We start from the raw sequence: 19,768 nt of genomic DNA on the forward strand, positions 1-19,768 counted from the left end.
GGGCTCTGAAGGATCAAGTAGGGACTTGAGGTATGGTTGAAGAGTGAGATCTCGTAAGGAGGTTGCTGGCATCGGCCCACGATTGACTTTGCAGCCTCGGTATGTTCTTCTTAAGGCTCGACGCATGAAGATCGGCCAAGTACATGTGATGGTATGTCTCAGCATTCTGAGACAGGAAGAGGCATTCGAGAGGAGGACACTTTCGGCGTCATCCTGGAGGCGCCTTGTACCTGATCCAGAGGACGCACACCAGATGAGGTAAACACTGAATTCGATGAGGAGATTATAGACACCGTCGAGTATGACACACCAAGCCGCGGACGGAGTATTCGGCCTGGACTTCGACGGCGCCCACAACGATCCGTGAGCAGGCAGGAAAGTGATCATCCTGATTCCCGACCCAAACCACCCTTCAATCCTGAGTCGTATAGTCGGACTCGGTCTAGGACTCCTCGACGCTCTACCAGAGGGCGCTGCGCAGACACCGATTTGGACTTCGAGCCTGAGCGGCATCATCGCACTCGGCACAGCCACGTGCCTAATCGCTATGAACGAAGAAAGGAGGCCCCCCAGGCTGGATAGTGGAAACCTACCTCGTCAGGAGCGAACAGGATCGGATGTACCCGGGCAACGTCCTTATAGAAACCAATATCGCCAGGAGCGCACAAGGTGGGATACACCAAGGCATCATCGGCATGAGAGGAGTACAGACCGTAGTAGCTATGATACAAGGGACTCAAGTTACGACGGCTGTGGCCGTCGGGTTCATTATGCGGATAAGGAAGAATCCTATTAGATAGACTCCGCAAAGATTCATGCTGGCGTGGGGTTTCCTTGCCTCTATTCACTTATATTTCAACAAGGGATAGTATCCTTCTCTACCGTTTTTATCGTCTCCCTAACTCATAAGATCTGGATTCATCGTTGTTTGGATAAGGTCATTGAACCCTGCCTCAATAATATCTGGCCGGTGAATTTCCTCTAGCTGCCAGTCCGTCATCTCCTGAACTCTTTATGTCCCCAATAACTAATGGCGCTACCTCAGTATAGGCATCAATCGTCCTTACGAGATTTTCTAGGCTTCTCCCTACCTACTGTTCTAGAGCCTGCTAGTGCGCAGACTTTCAGTGCGGTGATAGATTAAACTTGGCGTGTTCGTCGAGATGATTTACTACCGCGGTGTTGCAACCTTCGAGTGTAGAGCCCCTGTTCGGTGCTGCTCGTAGAATAAGTGTCCGCTTAGTTCTTGGTGGCCTAGGGCCTTTATCTATCTGGTGTCAATGCAGTTGGGCTGGTTTGTCTGTAGACAATCGAGGACAGTGAGTCGCGAGGTGGTGGTTCTAAAAGCGGCACCGTCGAGGTGAGCACCCACGTGAGCTGTCGCAGGTTCCGCTTTGGTTGGAATGCCAAGCCAATGCTCCTTCGACATCAGGATCAGGAAAGTTGTCGCAAGAAACCTCACAGCAACTGTCCCAGAACCAAATCTCAAAGCTCGCATCCCGCGAACCCCCAGTAGCTCAAGATGCGGTCGACATCACGGCTTCTGGCGGCCGTAAAATCAGCGTCCAAATACCTCGAACCCAACACACCGACCGGATTGACCGGTCTCTCGACGCACCCGTCACCCCGACCCGCCCTCATCTACACCTATAAACAGACCCTCAAGAAGCTCACCCAACTGCCCGCGAGCTCCGTATACCGACAGTCAACAGAGGCGTTGACGAAGCAGCGACTGGCGGTCATCGAGGCCACGAAACCCGAGGGCTATGACGCATGGCTGGCACGGGTGCGCAAGCAGATCGACGGCAACCCGGAGGCGTTCAGCCAGTTCCACGTCAGCGATGGCAGCCTGCAGAGTGAGAAAGCCTTTGTCGAGGACGTTGAGGTCTGGGACGGCCAGCACACCCGGCAACACTCGTACCAGGAGGGCTCCAATGCCATGTCCGAAGCAGAGGCCAAGTCGAATGCCGTGAAGGAAGAGGCTGATCGCGTGGACAAGGAGGCTACATCTGGCGTGGCTCCTGGTGTGGAGGATCTCGAGAAAGAGCCGCCTTTGACAAGAGTCCAGTGCGTTACTCTACTACCGTGATCCCCGCTGTCTGGCTGAAAGAGCCTACCCGGTATCGTGTGGTATATGAATGCTAACCTCTTCCTCTTAATGCACAGGGTCGACGAGATTGAGCAGAAGATTGGTGCTGGCCTGATTGAGGAGGTGCTACAGGTCGCTGAGGGCGAGTTACTGCTTGTCGACGAATTGTTGAAATACCAAGTGTATGTATTCGTGCCAGTGTGGTGCCCTGGTGCATTCGACGAGGTATACTAATGCGATTCACAGGTGGCAAGATCTTGAGGAACCCATACCGACGGGCCAATGGGAGTATTTTGAGCGTGGAGATCACGCGTAGAACGGCTCACTCTATCATGGACTGATGTCTGTCTCTTCGACAGGAGGCGCTGTGCTGATCGAGCTTTTCACATGCCCGGCTGTAAATATGATACCAACAAAAAGAGATGCCAGACCGTTTCAGTTGGACACTTGACATCGATCGATTCGCAAATCTCAAGCAGTGAAGCATATGTAAACATATGATCGTGTAAATTCCAACGTGGGTAGAACTTCCCAGTTTGATATGGATGCCCGCAGCTATGTCAACTCTGCCACGGCAGATGTGACTCAATAATCTTTAACAAAAGGGGTTCTTTATTTAAGCTGTTTGAGATTTTATTGTCTGCCTTCTTACAACGTCGAGTCTGAACTCCAGCTGGTCCTCACGGCACTCCTTGTCCTCTTCGGGGGCCACGAACCATCATTCGGGATAATATAAACACAATGCGGCACGCACCGAGGCTCGGGTTCCTCTACATCTCCACTGCAACATCCCACCCACAACACCATCCACTCATCTAGAAGGGGTTGTCCTCCGGAGGAATTTCTCTCACCCAGTAGTCGCCAATGACGGGGATTTTCTGCAAGATATCGGTCCGTACTTTGGGGACATCGCCGAAGAAAAACAGAGCGAAGACGCCCGCTGCGACGCCGAAGCCGGAGGCCAGGTAGCCGTATCGCAGGGCCTTGGGTACTGACATGCCCATTAGGTTAGGAATGTGTTTTGTTCTAGAGGGGTCTTGTTAGTCATTGGGATCCTTCCATTCTTTCTTCGTACAGGGCAATGGGACATAGGCACGCGGAGTTTGAGGTGCTGGGCGGGTTGGTCATGGGCTCTCGTACTTAGGTCCATATGGTGAAATGTATGCCTTGTATGTCGGCTGCGGTCCGTACACCCGCAGCGGCGTGCGGCCTGAGGACTGGACACCTTCTTGCGAGGGCATCGTAGAAGGCTGTAGGTGTAGGTGAGTCTAGAGGGTTTGCAAAGAAAGGAAGGCCCAGTGAGTCGCTGGTGGGCTGGTGTTGTCGTTGCAGGCGGGAAGTCTTCAGTACCTGATGAAGTGATTCAATTGAAAGCTTGAGAAGCTCCCATCAATTGATCCGGTGGAGCATTATGTGGGTATAAGCAATACTGCTTGGCATTGAAGCTCTGTCCAATCGGAGCGAGGGTAATTTCCAGGGAGTTTTTCCGCTACCACTGGTACATACGTTCCGGTGGTTCGATTCTAACGCGAAGAACTACGCAGCAACTTAACATTCACCAGGAAATCTCACCAGTCGCCTGACGGGTTGTGGTATTTACTTTTTGAGAGAATTGTGGTACTAGCTAACAAGCGAGAGACCCGAAGTCTGCCACCAATATGGAGCCGGACAACATTTCCACCAGCAGCAATATATCCATGTGAAATTCCCATGCAGAGTTGAAATGTATTTTCTAGGTAGGCAGCTTTATACTGGTAAAGGGTTCTCTCTACGCTTCTGGCTAGTCCACTGCTCTTTCGTTAGTTTCAGGTACGAGCTGTCAACCCACTGCCCGCCGATTTGGAAAGTCTTCTCCTTGAAATCGTATACCACAAAGCCCAGTTTCTGAAGTAATGCCATGGACGATGTGTTCCGCGGATCGACATCGGCAACAATCTCCAGCATGCCTCTATCAGAGAAGAAGTACGGCAGCACAGCGTTCAGAGCCTCTTCGGCAAGACCTTTGCGCCAGTGGGCCCGAGCCAGCATGAACCCGATCTCTTCCCCCTGCCATATCCCACACTTGCCAACAGGTAGCAAGTCTGGCTTTAGGCAGATGATAAAGTCTGTCACCCCGTTCTGCTCGCCGGCTGCCATCTTGCGTACCCATTTTTCAGTTTCTGCTCCGGACGTGTGAGGAAGTGTACTCCTGGGAAATTTGTAAGCAAAATCAGAACCAGCTGAACTTCGTATGTCGGTTGATAGTACCAATATCTCATCACCTCGGGGTCACTAAATGCTTCGTGTAACCCATGTGCATGACTCCCTTGAGCAGCGCAAAGTAATAGACGCGGTGTCGAGATTTCCACTTTGTTCTGGTGGTTCTTTGTTATCCGCACAGGGGAAGCCATTCTCTCGTATCGCCTGTCAAGATCGACGATTTCGAACCACTCATCTGAAATAGCTGCTCACCGCATGATTTATTGTATCTCTCAAGACTCCCCCAATAGACAAAACTAGAGAATGACTCCCTCTCTATCGACTTAGTTACTTAGGTACCGAGTTCGATACTGTGGTGGCGTTTCTTGGCGCGTCTCCCAACCCCGTCCAGTATTCACATCCGAGAGGTAACACCAATGACTCAGCTGGATGTTACATTAGGATCCCTAGGCGAGATGTAATGTATAGATGATCAGGGATGCTTGAACTATCTACAAAGAAGAAGCAGAAGCTTATGAAATCACATTCAAACGGTTGACTCTACCTGTTAGTGTGATGTTATGAAACTACACAATATCTCTCCTCAGCGCGGATTGGCCCCACGACCCGCGCCGGCGTTCCCGTTTCTGCCCAGGCCCAGAAGTGAAGCTGGTGTCGCAGGCCCACCTGGGGTCGGCGCTGGGGATGGCACTTGGTTGGAGAACGGAGTCGGGCCTGTGCCAGGGTTCGGCGCCGGAGGTAGTGTCGAAGGCTGAGCGGGAGGCTGTAAGTTCATACGCTGCGCGTCTCTGGCTCTGCTCGCAGCGTCATGTGGATTGCTGGGTCGAGGGTTGCTGCCGTACTTCCATCGGTAAGCACTTTCTTCTCCCTTCCAGTCCTTCCACTCGGGCATCTGAAACCGATGCAGCCCGCCGAGGTACACCTGGTCACGAACCGGCCAGGCGGTGATGGCCATCTCGTTCGTATGGATCAGTTCCTTGAATTTCTCGTTATATGCGTCCCACTCCGCAAGCGTCACTTGTAATTCCTGCATGGATGCCTGTATTCTTGCTATTTCTTGTGGTCTTGTCTCTTGCTGGAGCTGTAGCAGGTACTCTGTGATCCGCCCCCGGTATTGCTCACCCGCGTCTGCATCCATGGGTACGCCATGCATGTCGACCTGGTCTGGAGGTCTTTCGCCGTTTGGGAGAAGGAAATCCTGCCAGAGAGCCAATTGCTGCTCGCCTGCTTGCTGTTCTTGTCTGAACAAAGCGTTGTTGCGGGAGTCACCCGCCAACAGGGTGGCCGATGCGGATTTGCGATTGGCGTCGATGTCCTGCATAAGTTCCTCGTATCTCGCTACCGTCATGAGCGGCCCTGGAGGCTGCCGCCTATTCGGATCCGGCCGTGGCCAGGGAGGTTCTTCAAAAGGCCCATCGGACTCTGGTCGCACTGACCCCGCAGGCAGTCGTCTGCCCCCGTAGGGGTGAAAGCGGGATGAACCAGAGCTAGAAGACCCAGAGCTGGAAGAGCCTCCGCCAAACAAAGATCCAGTTGGAGGCCCTCCTTCAGGCGGCACGCGGAAGCGCCTGCTCATCTTATTCAAGAGCTGGAAGCAGTATTAAAGAGAAGTTGAAGCTTGGACATCCACTTACAGATACCAAAGCTGGGGTGGTAAGATATTGCATCTATTTTGGAATTCATTCTGAGCATTTTGGTCGAGGAAGACATCATCTATTTATTCGATAAGTCAAATTGGGGCTGAATGACGACTTAGTATAGTGGTAGTCGTTCCCACGTTCTGCCAGTGTAGGAGCCAGGGGACCACAGCCTCGCCACCAGAGTGGAGGTAGACCGAGGAGCTGCAATACATATTTTTGGATTTAGTGCGAGCCGTTTCCGTGCAGAGAAAGTTGAAGTGACACTCATTGAAGCCTTGCCTTCGGTTGCAGACCCAATGTCCGCAAATACTTCAACCGATTGCATGTTCGCCCTATGTATAGATAAACAAACAGCCAAATCAGAGTTCTTCACATTGACACACCTCGCCTGTCTACACTGTGATTGGTCAATAGCCCGACGAAATCGGCCCCATGGATATTTAGGCGTGAGATCGCAAATGGATACCACGAGTACTTGCCTTGTCATGGATCTAACCAAAGAGCGCTCTATAGCTCAGCCTATAATGGAAGAGTCCTGTCCTTAAAAGTGTGGAGGCTCTGCGTAGGAATGCACGAATAATACCTGAGCTGGCCTAACTTACATTTCTAGCAGGCCTGGAACCCCACAGGGAAGGTGATAAGGTCTTGGTATAGGAAGAAACCAGAGTCAAGTGACAGGCTAACAGGATAGATATCTGTTGTCGCCCTTGGAGACTCAGTGTACTGAGAGCAGAGAGTGTTGGCAGGCCTGCTGCACCAGAAGGAGTCAGGCCGACTGTGGTCTTCTCGGGGTGAGACATCCATGCCACCTGGAAGTCTCAACGAGTAACCACTTGAGGCGCGGTGGAAGCTGTAGGAAGGCAAGTTGATATTAAGGTAAACTAAGACGAGCGTGGTAAAGATGGAGGTGGTCAGAAGAGATTCACCAGAGAGCAACGCCGGAGTTATACTGTAGATGTGGTTTTAAATGCTTGGTAAAATTTCCATCAAGGCCAATTTGTACTGCCATTCAGCTGCCAAAAGGTCGCATCTGACTCACCGTAGCCCTCAGCCTTGTTTAGCATCCCCCCCAAATCGAGAGATATGGGTTGGGTAGATTCAACATGCAACAAGTTACGTAGGGTACTCATGCAAGAGCACTAGTTTAGGTCATTCATGAAGGAGACGAAATCTCATAATCACCGCTCGATGTTGTGACTGTCTTGCCATAGAACTGAAGGCAATGCTATCACTGAACTTTAAACATATGTTGGGGGAAATGTCGTGGCGGGACTTATAATTACTGGCTCAAGCCGAGTCCGGTGTTTGCAATCGAGATAAGATTTAGGTTGCTGAAGACGAGACGAGACTGACCCGATCCCAGACCCCAAATTGTTGCAGCCTGTAAAGTCTTTCCTTTTGAGTCGCTTAAACGTTCTGCCCCAAGTCCTCACAGCAGGCATTGGTGCTCGGCGTAATTTCTGATGCTGGCGAGTGATGGGTACGGTGATTTCAATGGCCTCAGGGAGAATGTGATATCTCCAATGCTCCGAGGGCACAGGTCATGACTGCAACCTGCCTGGTTATCCTGTAGGAAACAGTTGGTTGGAGAACGAAAACCGCTACAGTTGATGCAAGCGGAAGTCTAGTCACCGTAGGTCCTTTAAAGGCGCCATTTATATCATGCAGCCCGATGAACAGCAAAATTCATTTATGCTCTCATGCATCTATTCTCCGAATAATCTTCTCACTCGTCGCAACACACTATCCTTCTCCGGATCGTATGGGTGGTCTTTACTAGGTATCTCTAGGACAGCTGGAAATGCATCCTGGAATCTGTCGACGGCATCTCGTATTTGTTCTGCAATCTGTTTGTATATCAGCCGGGGGATCGTAGCGTGTGAACGAGTAGTCCAACGAACATGCTGGTTAATGAGGACGATGCCAATGTCTTTTCGCTCCTTGGTGAATGAGTTGAATGTGGACTCGATTAAGGACTTCTCGGTTTTCCCATCAACAACGAGGAAGTTCTTCTGAGCGTCGGGAGGGTCTGTAACGTGTCCAATGCCCGCAAGCAGGAGACCTGTGACCGAGCTTGGGAGAATCGTTAGGTCCAGCGCTTGGCTATGGTGATACCTAGGTAGGAAGAGGACTCACTCTTCATCTCCGATTACTGCGATGAATTGTCGGTCCTATGCCAATTATTAGAAGGGGATCGGCCTCTGGGTCGAGTGCTCGTACCTTGTAGGCTGAAGCTGGGGCAGCCATGTCTAGATCGGATGGACGAGAGCCAGATGTGAGGTTGCAACTGCTAACAGCCACAGCACGGCAGACTATAGCTATTACAGCACACAGCAAATAAGACCAGGCGGTAGGCAACGTCAGTCAGTAGTATCTAGGTATTGTACTCGAAGTCGGCGTAGTTGGAGTACGGACCGGGAAGATGGGGATCTCGCATGTACCTGCCAAGGCTGCCAAGGCCCCCCAGCTTATCTGATAGCGCTAACCCAGAACGGGATCATTGTTTATCCGTCATCAACTTGAAGCCTCGAGCGCAGCCTCGTGGTTCTTTGTCTTCTGTCCTCCACCCTCTCTTCTCACTCGTCAGACCCCTCAGACCTCTTAGAGGCAGTCCGACGCTGTCTCACTTCTTCTCTGGGCTGCAAAGTTGCAGAAGATCTTCTCTTCTGCAAAGAAGGGATATGTCTGCACCAACAGCCCGCACTTGATCTCTCCAAGTCGTCAAGATGCCAAAATACGTACGGCGTCAACCTCTGGTGGAGCGCATCAAGGCCTATCTCAACCCCTATGATTTCCTCTTGTGGCTCTCTGAAGAGATCGAATCCAATGGTTGGGATCAACTAGAGAAGGAATGGGCTATCCCTATTGGCATTGTGCTTAATTTGGTCTTCCTCATCGCCCGAGCCAATGCGGAATCGAAACAAGTGTACGATGATGTCTTTGCCGATGTTCCCGGTGCTGCGTGGTCGTCGTGGCTGGTATGTCCTCTCATCACAGGACTCGAGAATGCACTGCTGACCCAGGTGGCAGGCGGCTTTCACCGTCCACTTGCTCACGTTGATCTCAGTTGTCAATGCGTTCTACACTTTCTTTCGGAAGAAACACTACAGATTGTTCGAGAGCTCAGTAGACGTCGTGCCTAGTACTCCCTCCGCCAAACGCGTTCGTGTCGACTCATCTCCAGTCTCATCCTCCCCTCTCCGATTTCTCTCAAATCTCCTGGGAACAGAAACTGCACAATCCAGAGCACACCCAGACGCGACCAGAGATGTGTGGGAAGTTGCCGTCTGGGACCCTCTTCCAGTGTCACTGCGGTTATTCTGCTATTTCAGTCCTGGCCATGTCCTCATTTACTGGCTTTTCCTCCCTACATCCCAATCAGATCCCCGGCCCAGCGTTACCATTGTCAAAACCATCTTCTTAGTCGTACTGGCCACAGTTCAGCTATCATTGCTCCAGTCCAGCTATTCCACCCAGACCAAGGATACAGCCTATATCTCCAAGGAAGTTCTCCATGAATATGACACAAAATACGTCAGGCCGAGGACACAACCTTTGTACAGAGAGGTGGGCACACAGTTCAGTGAGCAAGCCTCATACAACTCAACACGAGACGATCAGTACAACAAAGTGGACACATACACTCCAATGTTTGTCATTAACCGTGGCTTCAAAACCAACTCAAATCCAAGTTATTCTCAGCATACGGACCCAGATGGCCTAGCCCAAGAAAGCAATCTTCGTCAGCGTTTCGCAACTCCAGACGTCCGAAGCCCAGCACAACGGTCTGAAGTTGGCTCGGTCGTACGCCCTCTAGCTGCTATTCGCCAACCAAACTTCCGGCCAACCTCTTCAGGTGGCGAAGGTGGCAGTCTAGGTGTTTTCTCACACGCAGCTTCTCCTCTGCGGAAGAGTGCTTCTACCAACTTCAGTAGCAGGAATCCAAATGCACACTTTAGAGAACGGGCCACTTTAAGCCCAGAGAAGCGGCCACCTAGTCCTGAAAAGCGGATGAGTGTGCCGGCAGGCGGGATGAACACCCTCGCTGCTTCTCAACGATGGGGTCATCTTCAGCCAGACCGCCAAAGAAGGGAAAGTGGTCGGTTCTAGTTCTGGTACAATAGTTTCACACCTAAGACTTCGTTCTGGATTGCTCTTGCGATCCCGAGCTGTTACCCCAGTTGTGCCTGGCTTTTCACCCAGCGCCGTCCAGTTGCTAGATTCACTCTGCAGTCAGAGCAACCACTCTGAACATACCTTTGATCGTGGGGCGTCGCCCTCAGCACCCAGTTCGTGCACAGGCCACTATCTGCCACCTCTTCCGTGCGCATCTCATAGCAACCATAATGCTTACACAATGCCATCCAAATCTCCAAGATCCCTTTCTCTTCCAAACCCTTTCTCAAACCACTCCACTGCTACCGCTCCTTCGCTTTCGACCATACCAATCGAACCTCTAGTTGAGTCTGTCCCTGATCAAACTTCAATTCGCCTTCTAAGAAGCGCAGCGCCCCTTTTTCAGCCGCTAGCAGATCGCTACAAGGGGCCTAAAGACAGTTGCAGAGACCCAGCTCCTGCTCTAGAGTTCGGAGGGGAAGCAGATGAGCGCCTCTACATAGGACGCACAAATCAGCAGGTTCTCGACCAAGTATACGAAGCATTCCCTCTCACTGAATCGCGAAATCCAGAAGCTGTGATTCAACAGGGGGTGGATTCCTCATCCATCCCCTCGGCACAAACTAGCCGGAGAACCACTATTTTCGTCGGTCAACAACCGAACTTGATCCAAACGGACGTCTCGCGACGCTCCGATCTTGCGGCCTCAAAGGCAGAAATCGCCTCGTTGAAGAGCAAAGTCGCAGATCAATCCAGAAGGCATCCGGAAATGCACCATCTTGTCAACAAAGACGACTATCTCCTTGCCCGCGGTGCAAATCCCAGAACAGGCGTCATAACGCCTGGTTCCCATAGTGCCAGTAGTTCTATTGACCATTACGATGCCAGGCGTGGACACGGCCCATTCCAGCAAGGGCGATGGCGACAGAAGGGTGACCAATGGGTCAGTCTAGATCTTGGTGAACCATCTCTACCACCGAACCCTCCAGGACACGAATCCCTCGGACCTCCATACCAAGACCTGGCTGATTCGCAGAGTTTCGCTTGTCATACTCGTCAGATGAGAGGTCCTGCGGTTCAAAGCCATGTGCCTTACTCTCATGCAGCTCGAGGATCAGATACACCATCCTACGAGAATGCCTCCACTTTTCAACTTCGCCCGCTTGCAGAAGGAATTGGAATGTTCCCAGATAGAACAGAGTCTGCTATCGGAAACCATGGGCCACCACCTGAACCAAGACAGGATCCCATGCTGAGGAGAAAACCTGTTGGGAGCAGTACAGGTAATCAAGCTATTGATGGGGGCTCTCGTACTCAAAGAGATACTGGTGGGAGCGCAGAGACTGTTGTAAGAAGATTGCACTTTTCCAATGACATTCGTTCGTCCTCTGCACCAGGTGCTCCCAGAGTGCGTAATTTCACTCCAGCTGATGTCGGAAAGGAATTACCTTCCTTGCCGACTGAAAAGCAGTCATCGGAGTACCTGCATGACTTGGTGGAGCCACAAACAGATTCTTTTTTAGGGCTAGCAACAACAAACTCGGTAGCTCAGCTCACGAATTCAAACACCTCAGGCACCTTTGGCCATCGTCTAGCAGAAAAAGATCTACCATGTCTGCCGATGAACAATGGCCAATCCCCGTTAACACAAGCATCGGAACAGAGCCCATCCAGAACAAGACGAGAATTCAACACACACATGTTGACCCAATCAACGTCGGGGCAACAGAAACCACAAGGTCCTCGCGGCGGCGATCTAGAGTACCCGTTTGTGCGGACAGCTCGATCAAACCATCATCCGCCTCAGGACCGTATTCAAAGGGAACTCAGGCCCACGGGAGAAAAAGAGATGCCCCTTCCCATCTACGACAATCCGCCAGTACAAGTGGCTTCTCCCGTGGCGCCAGCACGACCCGAGACAAGGGGGCCAAGGGCCATGCCGAAGGGAACTTCACCCTTGTCAACGCGAAGGAGAGACCCATTCATGGAACCATCGAATACCACTACCATTCGCATGAATATGCCTCCGGATCGAAGACCAGTGATGGAATTTTTGCCAAGCAGCCCCAGACCAGACCGTCGTGGCCCAGATCATAGAATGATGAAGCACGAGCGCTTTGGTTCGCTTCCGACACATCCACTTGCCCGGCCATACGACATATCCATGAACACCGACATGAGCACAGGCTCTATGATGTCAGTTCCAATGCAGAGGGTGCGACCAAGAGCCATGCCTCGCCCTCAGATGCCAATGAGAGCAGAAGGCATGTATGGCGTTCCACAGGTTGGCCCAATCCATTTGCATCCGGACGTGTCCAACCAGGACCATCAGACAGAGCGGGATCAAGGCCGGACAGACAGCCAACTGTGGACAGAAACTTATCAGGAAGAGGCGCACCTGGTGCCTCCGCCGCTGAAACCACGATTGGCAACACGTCAGCCCGATCCTGCTTCCCACAATCCGACATTCACGAAATGGGATCAATCCTCCCCGAGCGGTCTTGGCCTGACGAGAAAGTGCAGTCGGTGCCAACACGGCCTCGTGGAAATCGAACCTCCTGGTACAGATGGTGCCACCCGTATATTCGAACTCCAGAACCGAAACGGCCTCGTGGAAGGAGTGACTAAGCTGACACATCCAATCGGGAGGGGCCTTCCAGATGTACCAGAAGAGAAAGGCAAGGAGAAAGAAGGAAAGCAATCACCCGGTCTAGATGCTACAACTGAGGAGCGAGACCATTCTATATGCTGCCCTGACTGCTGCAAAGAGCAGGATTGTCATGGAGGCTGTCTTGGTCACCCAAGCCCATATTCGACTCCTAATACAAGCCCAACGAAGAGTATCTGGTCTGAAGTCGATTGTCCGAGCAGTGCTAGCGAAATTGAGGAATCAGAAGATGAACATGACAAAGACAGTCTAACTTCTGAAAAATGTAGAATCGGTCGGCTCGCTTTTGTAAAATCGGCATTCAAGCGTTCACCCAAAAAGCGGCAATTCAAGTTCGGGGACGCTACTCCCATCTGTCAAAGCACAAACAATTCTATCAACAATTCTCCGGTTGACCGATCTCCATTAATTGGAAGTCCAATGAGAAGCCCAGACACAAGATCCGAAGGGAGCGGCACTGAGGGATTGAATGCGGCGATGAGTGCAGCTGGGAGTTCAACGCAGAAAACTTTTAATCACGCCAATCAAAGACGACAGCGAAGCTCCAGCTCACCATTGATTGGAGGGGAGGAGCTCTCTCACAAGACCAGTGTCTCCCACAGTCAAAGATCTGTCAGCGGCCCACGGTTGAGGGTTCCGACACCACAAGGACTGGCAATCGCATGCTCCGGAACATCGAAGAGCCGTAATGTGAGTGGTAACAGCATCTCTACCTTGGAATTACAGGTGCCTGGTCTAGGCTCTCTGGGATTTGGGGCCTTGGGGGAAATGGTCATCGTACCCTTTGAAGCGACAAAGATGTGGATTCGAAATCATCCACAAGTTATGAAACTAGCCTGGGAAGTGCTGGAGCGAGCATGGCAGATGAGTCAAGTCATCGCCACGACCGCCTGGAAACTTTGGGCTCTTATTTTTGTTTACTCAAAAACCGGGAAGTTGAAGTTGAGTAAGGCAAAGAAAGAAACTGCAGGCGGGTTTGTTCTCGATTGTGCCAGGAGTGGCGTATATCTCTTGATGTTCATCACCGTCGGTGTCTTCGCAATGAGAGTACTGAATGTCCTTGTTGGGGCACTAAGCTTGGTAGGATGGCTGTTCAAAGGATTCTTTTGGGTCTTGAGGCAAGTGCTAGGATTTGGGCTGGTGCGATGAGATCGAGGGCTAGTGATGTTTCGTGTGTAAAGAAGGAATTATTATTAGATGGCCTTAAGTACCATGGCTAGTAGTAGATAGAGCTCACGATTGGTGGATGCAAGTATTGGTATCAATATTTCTTATTCTTGTTGTGCTACTAATTCTTTTTTTGCTTCGGTGCTGAAGTACGAGGCGCGTACATAGCATAAACATTCATCGCCCAACAATACTGGGTGTATAGATACCTCTTTTATACTCAGCTATGAGGCTAGGGTCCTACCTGTGCTCATGCTAAGCTTCAACACGTGGCACATTTAAAGCTGTCGAAAGGACGAAGGGTAAGGCTGAAGCAAATAGGAGAGCCATCCTTGCAGCACAACGCGCGACCTCAATAAACAGTCTACACTGACTGACTGTCCACGCAGTTTTAAGCATAAGAAAGGAACGAGGATTTTCCCCTCGCTATTAGGGTTTCACACTATCAGCAATGATAACTCAGGAGACTATCTAGCCGATAAGCACATATCTAGATCTAGATAGATGATCATTGATCACTGTTGGAGTAAATGGGTAAACCTCGGCTCGAGCGTCGTTGATGACGGTTGGGACGGAAGTAGGGATTATTCATATCACCCATCATCAGTCTCTCTACTTTGATCCTTCTAGGCTCGAGCAACTTGTTTCCGGGATTCATTCAACATACACGCTGTTTTGTTCGGGAATCTGTCAGACCCAGCTGTTCGCACAGAAACTTTGTGGATCCGATCCATGTCCCTCTCGTGAGACTCAGTGTCCCTGTTGAGTGGTGGGGGCACTCAGCCGACTTTTGAGCATTCTAGAAAAGAGTTGCAATTCTTGCACTAGAACTTGTCTCTTTGCAGTGCTGCCGACCCTTGCCTGGATGGAAGAAGGAGACAGCATGGACGCCCTTACAAGAGCGAAGAACATCGACTTTCTCACCCTCCCGACCGAGGTGCGCCTCGCGATCTACAGATGTGTCTTCCAGGACCTGACGGTCCCTTTACTCTGTGATTTCGCTGCCGGCCCAAGGAACGATGGTGATGGTGGCCGGCACGACTCGGGACACACAATTCACCGCCGTACTGTCAGGATAGGCATGTGGCCAACGACGACAGCGATAGCGACATCACCGCTGGAGACGAAGACGGATCAGTACATCTCCATCCTTTTTGTCTGCCGCAAGACATATGACGAGGCTCGCGGGGTGTTCTTCCGGACATCCTCGTTCGAATTGCAGAGTCTGAGCGAGGAGGATCAGGGGAGTGTCATTCCGAGTCCAGAAACAGCTGCAAGTCCAATGGCAGTAGGCCCCATGACTGAGCCATGTCCATATCCATCGCCGACAGGTCCCCTACCACTACCAACAAGCCAGATCCAACATCTCAGCATCCCCCATAGTCTCCTCACCACCTACCCACCGGACATCCTCCGTAGTCTCTTCCCATCTCTCACAGTGGTCCACATCCGGCAGATCACGATCCCTCTCGCGCACAACAAACTCTCCTCTTTAGCACCAGACCTGCAGACGCTGCACCAATCAACGGCGCTCGCACGGGGCGACAGTCCGAAACATGACATCGAGCACTCGCCGGGCCTGCGGCTGTTCCGGACGCTGCTGTGTGAGATGGCAGTGGCTGTGGAGGGCGACCAGAACCAGCAGGTGGAGAACATCATGGCGCATTACGCCGCGTGCCATGGTCGGTATGCGTTGGTCCTCCATTTCGTGCTGAGATGCCGGCATGTTGGTTTGCATTATGTCCCGGGCTTATTTCCCTTCCGGAGGAATCCTCATCAGCATTCTGATGAGGAGGTCACGTATACATTTAACGCTGGGACGGAGGGATGAAACGGGTGATTGTGGTGATTGGGAAGAGCAAGGTAAAGCGTTGCCTGTGACTTCTTCCCGCGTCTATCTTGGAAGATCCAGCAGGGCTCGACACGTCAACGGTCCAGCTTGTGATTCAATCCATCCTACGGCAGCAAGAGAATGATGAATCCCCCTTTTAAAAAATGAAGAAGAAGAAAGAAGCAATTCCACTGGTAGTTTGGAAGGATCTAATACAAGTGAATGACCATATTCTTCCTGCTTACATGATGTAGGCGGAGTGCTGTAACCTCTCAAGAGAGACTTCCGGACGCTAGCAAGACGTTGACCGCGAATCTCGCTGCTGTCAGAACCGATATTCCCAACTCCATCAGGTGGCGATGACTCTCCTGGTGCGCTGCAAAACGAGTGAACTGTTCCACCACATATAACGCTGGTACCGGCTCTTCGGTGCGGTCTGGAAACTGCGCTTCCTGAACCAGGGCGAAAGGCGTAGGCGGCAGTCTTTCCCAGTAGCACTCTTTGAGCTGCATAGCCTTTTGGATCTCTGACGAGCGATGGTGCAAACGAGAACTAAAATTAAACTGTGGCTGAGGCATAAGTTGGTACTTTGCAACTTGAGGGATAAAAGTACCTCGAGACTTGCCCACAGTCTACAGACATAACCGCAACTAAGACATTAGTGGCAGCAGACGATCTACCCTGGCATTGCCGGTCAGAGGCGACAATGGTCACCAATGGAGCTGCGCTACTGGCTGTAGCTATCGTAACTTGGTTATTCGGTTGCAAGGTACTTGTAGGTGTTGTCCCCCCCCCCCCCCCCCTAGTTACCGTAATTGCATTAGCCCTTCGTAACGAGAATCTGGTATCTTATTGAACCCATTGAGCCAGAGAGAAGGGTGAGCCAGACGAGTCTCTAGTCGCACAAGGATGTCCATGGGTACATGCCGTCTCTTTGCTTGTCATCATCTTCCCGCACTTCAATCTTCTCAAACCTCGCCCTGTTCTTCCTCGTAAAATACAAGCACGGAGCTACCTACGCAATTCATGAGTCCGAGCTCGATTACTTTGGCGGCCATATGTTCGATCTCAAGAACGCAGAACCGGGCAAATCTACGACAGGAAAGCGTCATTTTGAGTGGAAGCCTGCACGGGGCACATTCGATGACAAGGCATAATACTGGACGTATATATCGCTAGATTTTGCATCGCGAAGATGCATAATAGTCGTTGCTGCGGGCCATGTTCGTAGGGCATAATGTATACAGTTAAAAACGTCAACCATTCTCGGCCATTTTCGCTGGAGCAATCCTCAATTCAGTCGTAAACCGACGTGATCCTAAGACGTGAAAATTTACTATTCTCGAGTACCATGTAGTTTAAGGGCTAGAGCTTAATCTATAGTATGGTGGCATTGTGGGATTCTAATCAGAACTCCTTATTAACATTACTTTCTTCATTTACAGTAATGAGTTCAGCTCCTGTAGTGGGAGGCCTCATAATATCCGAGGCATGATACCCGAGACACGATACCCGAGACACGACATCCGGCCACGAGATGTAACATCGATTCATTTCTAGTAGATGAGTCAGCTAATTATGGATGCGATTTGCGGGGAGAGGAATTCAGTCCCTACTAGTATACTGTAGCCTAGGCTGGTCTTGTCAAAGATCGACAACCCGTTGGGATTGGAGTGGCAAAACCAGGGATGTTAGTAAGTTGCTGCTTGAAAGGCTTCAACTAAGTATAGAATATAAAAGACACTCTATGAGGGGCCACCTATAGGATCTGGACGAATAACACAAGATCCTCAAATAAGCCAATTGAAAGCACGAGTGGATTAACGAACTTGTGGACTGCCCTATTGACAAGACTACTTAGGTCTCAGGAGCTGCCAACCTTTCCCCAGATGTCGCTGCATAGTAGGCACAGGTTGCTAACTACGGTTGAGTAAACTTCTCTTCCCTAGCTACTCTGGGATGTTCAAGTCGATATAAAGAGAGCGACGCACTTCGGCCAACTAACATTAACCTTTTGGACTCTATATAGCCATCCAAGCGGCCACATACCTTTGCTGATTCCAGAAGGGTCAGATATCAGCTATGCATCGCTTTTCCTTACTTGGTCTTGGCATTCCGCAGCTCTTCTTCGCTCCTGGAGATGCCAGTGCTGTTAAATCTGAGCACAATATAAGCAAGCTGAAACATTCCGTAGGCGCGGAAGGTTCTGTCAGCTTCATCTCAGGTATCATCCCTGAGTCGGCAAGAGTTGACTATGCTGTTCCCATCCCCGCAGGTTCGGGTTTCGGTGATACCAAAAGTCTCTCAAACAATGCCACAGACCTCCCACAAGGCTGTGCCGTGAGCATTACTGTCCAGCAGCTAGCTGGCTCGAACATTTCTACGGCTTATTTCTTACCATCTTCATGGAACTCGCGGTTCCTCACTATTGGACATGGTGGCTTTGCCGGCTACCACGACTAGCTTTCCATCGGCGCCCCGCACAATACGGGTTCATCACCATGTCTACGCTTCCAGACAATGCTTCGTGGACCTTGAACAATCCAGAAGCAATGTTTACCTAGGGCCACCAGGCGATCCTCGAGTCAGCGGTGCTTGCGAAGCAATTGGTCAAAGGCTACTATGGGCAACTTCCAGCGTTTTCATATTTTACTGGATGCTCGACAGGTGGAAGGATGGGTCTGAAAGAAGCTCAGAACTATCCGGAAGACTTTGATGGCATTCCCGCAGGCGCTCCAGGCTGGTGGGAAACTCGCCTACTACCGTTTCTAGTTCGGCAAGATTTTCTTAATCTACCGTCCCCGGCGCCAGGCCACCTCACAGCGCCAATGTTCTTGTTGCTTCTGCAGGAAATGGTTACTCAGTGCGATCCTCAGGATGGTGTAACCGATGGTATCATCATGCAACCGACAAGCTGCAATTTCTCCCCGGAAGCCTTGTTATGCAGCCCTGACAGGACCAAGGCTTCAGGCTGTTTCAAGCAGCCACAAATTGATACAATCAACCGCCTGCTGAATGACTGGACCGACTCCAAAGGCAATCTCATCTTTCCAGCACTCGCAATGGGATCTTACTTTAGAAACAATTCAGACGTTCAGGACGCACTCGCACATATTGCTACGACATACATCGTCAATATGCTGCTCAATGATACCAATTGGGACTGGAGAACGTTCAACGACAGCCTTGTTTTGCTAGCGGACAGAATTGATCCCTGCAACGCCAATACAGATCAATTCGACATGACGCCATTCAAGCAACGCGGCGGAAAAAGTAATTCACTATCAAGGATTGAGCGACGAGTACGTTCCGCCACGAGTGAGCATCTACTTTTACAACAATGTCGTCGAGTCCATGGGCCAATCAGCTTCAGACTTCTACCGGCTGTTCCTCATCCCTAGCTTGAATCACTGCTATGGCTCTTCCACAAACGCCCCAGACTCGTGGATTGCCTCAACCAGCAAATTTGCTTGCGGAATATGTTGCCCGTCACGGTCTAGCTATAAGTCTAGTTTGGCGCAGAGGGATCAGCTCTCCAGTAGGCACTCACTGAAGACCTCAGGGATTGGAAGTACAAACCACTCACCCAGCTCCACTACTAATGAGAACAATATAGCCTGATCATCTAGCACACATAGCTAGTAAGAAAGCTCACAAGGTACGGAAAGGCCCACAGAAGTTGACATCCATTTGTGCCCGTATCTCGTCTTCGCTAAAGAACAGATACGGCCTGCAGGTAGCATTAATTTCCAACAAAAACAATTTACGAAAGGCTTGCCTGGTATCTTCAATAGCCCAATGAACGCGTAACCGGTGTTGTTCACCAGCACGTCCACCTCGTGATTCTGGGCGGACTGGGAGAACTGTACTTCCGCATCCGCCTGGCCTAGATACGGACGAAGCCACTCTCCTCTATTTGTCGCAAAGGCAGGACAAGCCGCTTCCGCCTTGCTCACATCTCAAGTGGTACCGATCACATTGTGGCCTGCTCTTAGGACTTGCAGGGCAAGTGACTTTCCGAAGCTCGAGCTTGCCCCAGTAATTAACCACGGAGATGG

The 19,768-nt window shown here is 51.0% G+C and overlaps 8 protein-coding genes across 8 annotated transcripts; 5 read left to right on the forward strand and 3 right to left on the reverse strand.

The window, feature by feature from the left end:
• Positions 1-1,522: 1,522 nt before the first annotated feature.
• Positions 1,523-2,405, forward strand: A1O9_03688 (NADH dehydrogenase (ubiquinone) 1 alpha subcomplex 5; the record flags this gene model as incomplete). The annotated part of the gene is made up of 3 exons (XM_013405981.1): positions 1,523-2,067; positions 2,167-2,271; positions 2,336-2,405. The coding sequence occupies 3 exons, from the start codon at positions 1,523-1,525 to the stop codon at positions 2,403-2,405; spliced, it is 720 nt and encodes a 239-aa protein (XP_013261435.1).
• A 499-nt stretch (positions 2,406-2,904) lies between these two features.
• On the reverse strand, positions 2,905-3,330 carry A1O9_03689 (uncharacterized protein; the record flags this gene model as incomplete). The annotated part of the gene is made up of 2 exons (XM_013405982.1): positions 2,905-3,115; positions 3,230-3,330. The coding sequence occupies 2 exons, from the start codon at positions 3,328-3,330 to the stop codon at positions 2,905-2,907; spliced, it is 312 nt and encodes a 103-aa protein (XP_013261436.1).
• A 505-nt stretch (positions 3,331-3,835) lies between these two features.
• A1O9_03690 (uncharacterized protein) lies at positions 3,836-4,225 on the reverse strand (the record flags this gene model as incomplete). Its single annotated transcript, XM_013405983.1, has 1 exon — positions 3,836-4,225. The coding sequence occupies one exon, from the start codon at positions 4,223-4,225 to the stop codon at positions 3,836-3,838; it is 390 nt and encodes a 129-aa protein (XP_013261437.1).
• A 3,409-nt stretch (positions 4,226-7,634) lies between these two features.
• On the reverse strand, positions 7,635-8,175 carry A1O9_03691 (V-type proton ATPase subunit F; the record flags this gene model as incomplete). Its single annotated transcript, XM_013405984.1, has 4 exons — positions 7,635-7,775; positions 7,830-8,001; positions 8,065-8,099; positions 8,149-8,175. The coding sequence occupies 4 exons, from the start codon at positions 8,173-8,175 to the stop codon at positions 7,635-7,637; spliced, it is 375 nt and encodes a 124-aa protein (XP_013261438.1).
• A 479-nt stretch (positions 8,176-8,654) lies between these two features.
• A1O9_03692 (uncharacterized protein) lies at positions 8,655-10,038 on the forward strand (the record flags this gene model as incomplete). The annotated part of the gene is made up of 2 exons (XM_013405985.1): positions 8,655-8,906; positions 8,959-10,038. The coding sequence occupies 2 exons, from the start codon at positions 8,655-8,657 to the stop codon at positions 10,036-10,038; spliced, it is 1,332 nt and encodes a 443-aa protein (XP_013261439.1).
• Positions 10,039-10,612: 574 nt separating this feature from the next.
• A1O9_03693 (uncharacterized protein) lies at positions 10,613-13,861 on the forward strand (the record flags this gene model as incomplete). Its single annotated transcript, XM_013405986.1, has 2 exons — positions 10,613-13,067; positions 13,146-13,861. The coding sequence occupies exons 1-2, from the start codon at positions 10,814-10,816 to the stop codon at positions 13,859-13,861; spliced, it is 2,970 nt and encodes a 989-aa protein (XP_013261440.1). The 5' UTR covers positions 10,613-10,813.
• Positions 13,862-17,792: 3,931 nt separating this feature from the next.
• A1O9_03694 (uncharacterized protein) lies at positions 17,793-18,173 on the forward strand (the record flags this gene model as incomplete). The annotated part of the gene is made up of 1 exon (XM_013405987.1): positions 17,793-18,173. One exon carries the CDS (start codon positions 17,793-17,795, stop codon positions 18,171-18,173), a length of 381 nt encoding a protein of 126 aa, XP_013261441.1.
• A 212-nt stretch (positions 18,174-18,385) lies between these two features.
• A1O9_03695 (uncharacterized protein) lies at positions 18,386-19,111 on the forward strand (the record flags this gene model as incomplete). The annotated part of the gene is made up of 1 exon (XM_013405988.1): positions 18,386-19,111. The coding sequence occupies one exon, from the start codon at positions 18,386-18,388 to the stop codon at positions 19,109-19,111; it is 726 nt and encodes a 241-aa protein (XP_013261442.1).
• Positions 19,112-19,768: the final 657 nt, after the last annotated feature.

The sequence above is a fragment of the Exophiala aquamarina genome (genome assembly GCF_000709125.1).
Source record: "Exophiala aquamarina CBS 119918 chromosome Unknown aczIA-supercont1.3, whole genome shotgun sequence".
Classification (NCBI taxonomy): Eukaryota; Fungi; Ascomycota; class Eurotiomycetes; order Chaetothyriales; family Herpotrichiellaceae; genus Exophiala; species Exophiala aquamarina.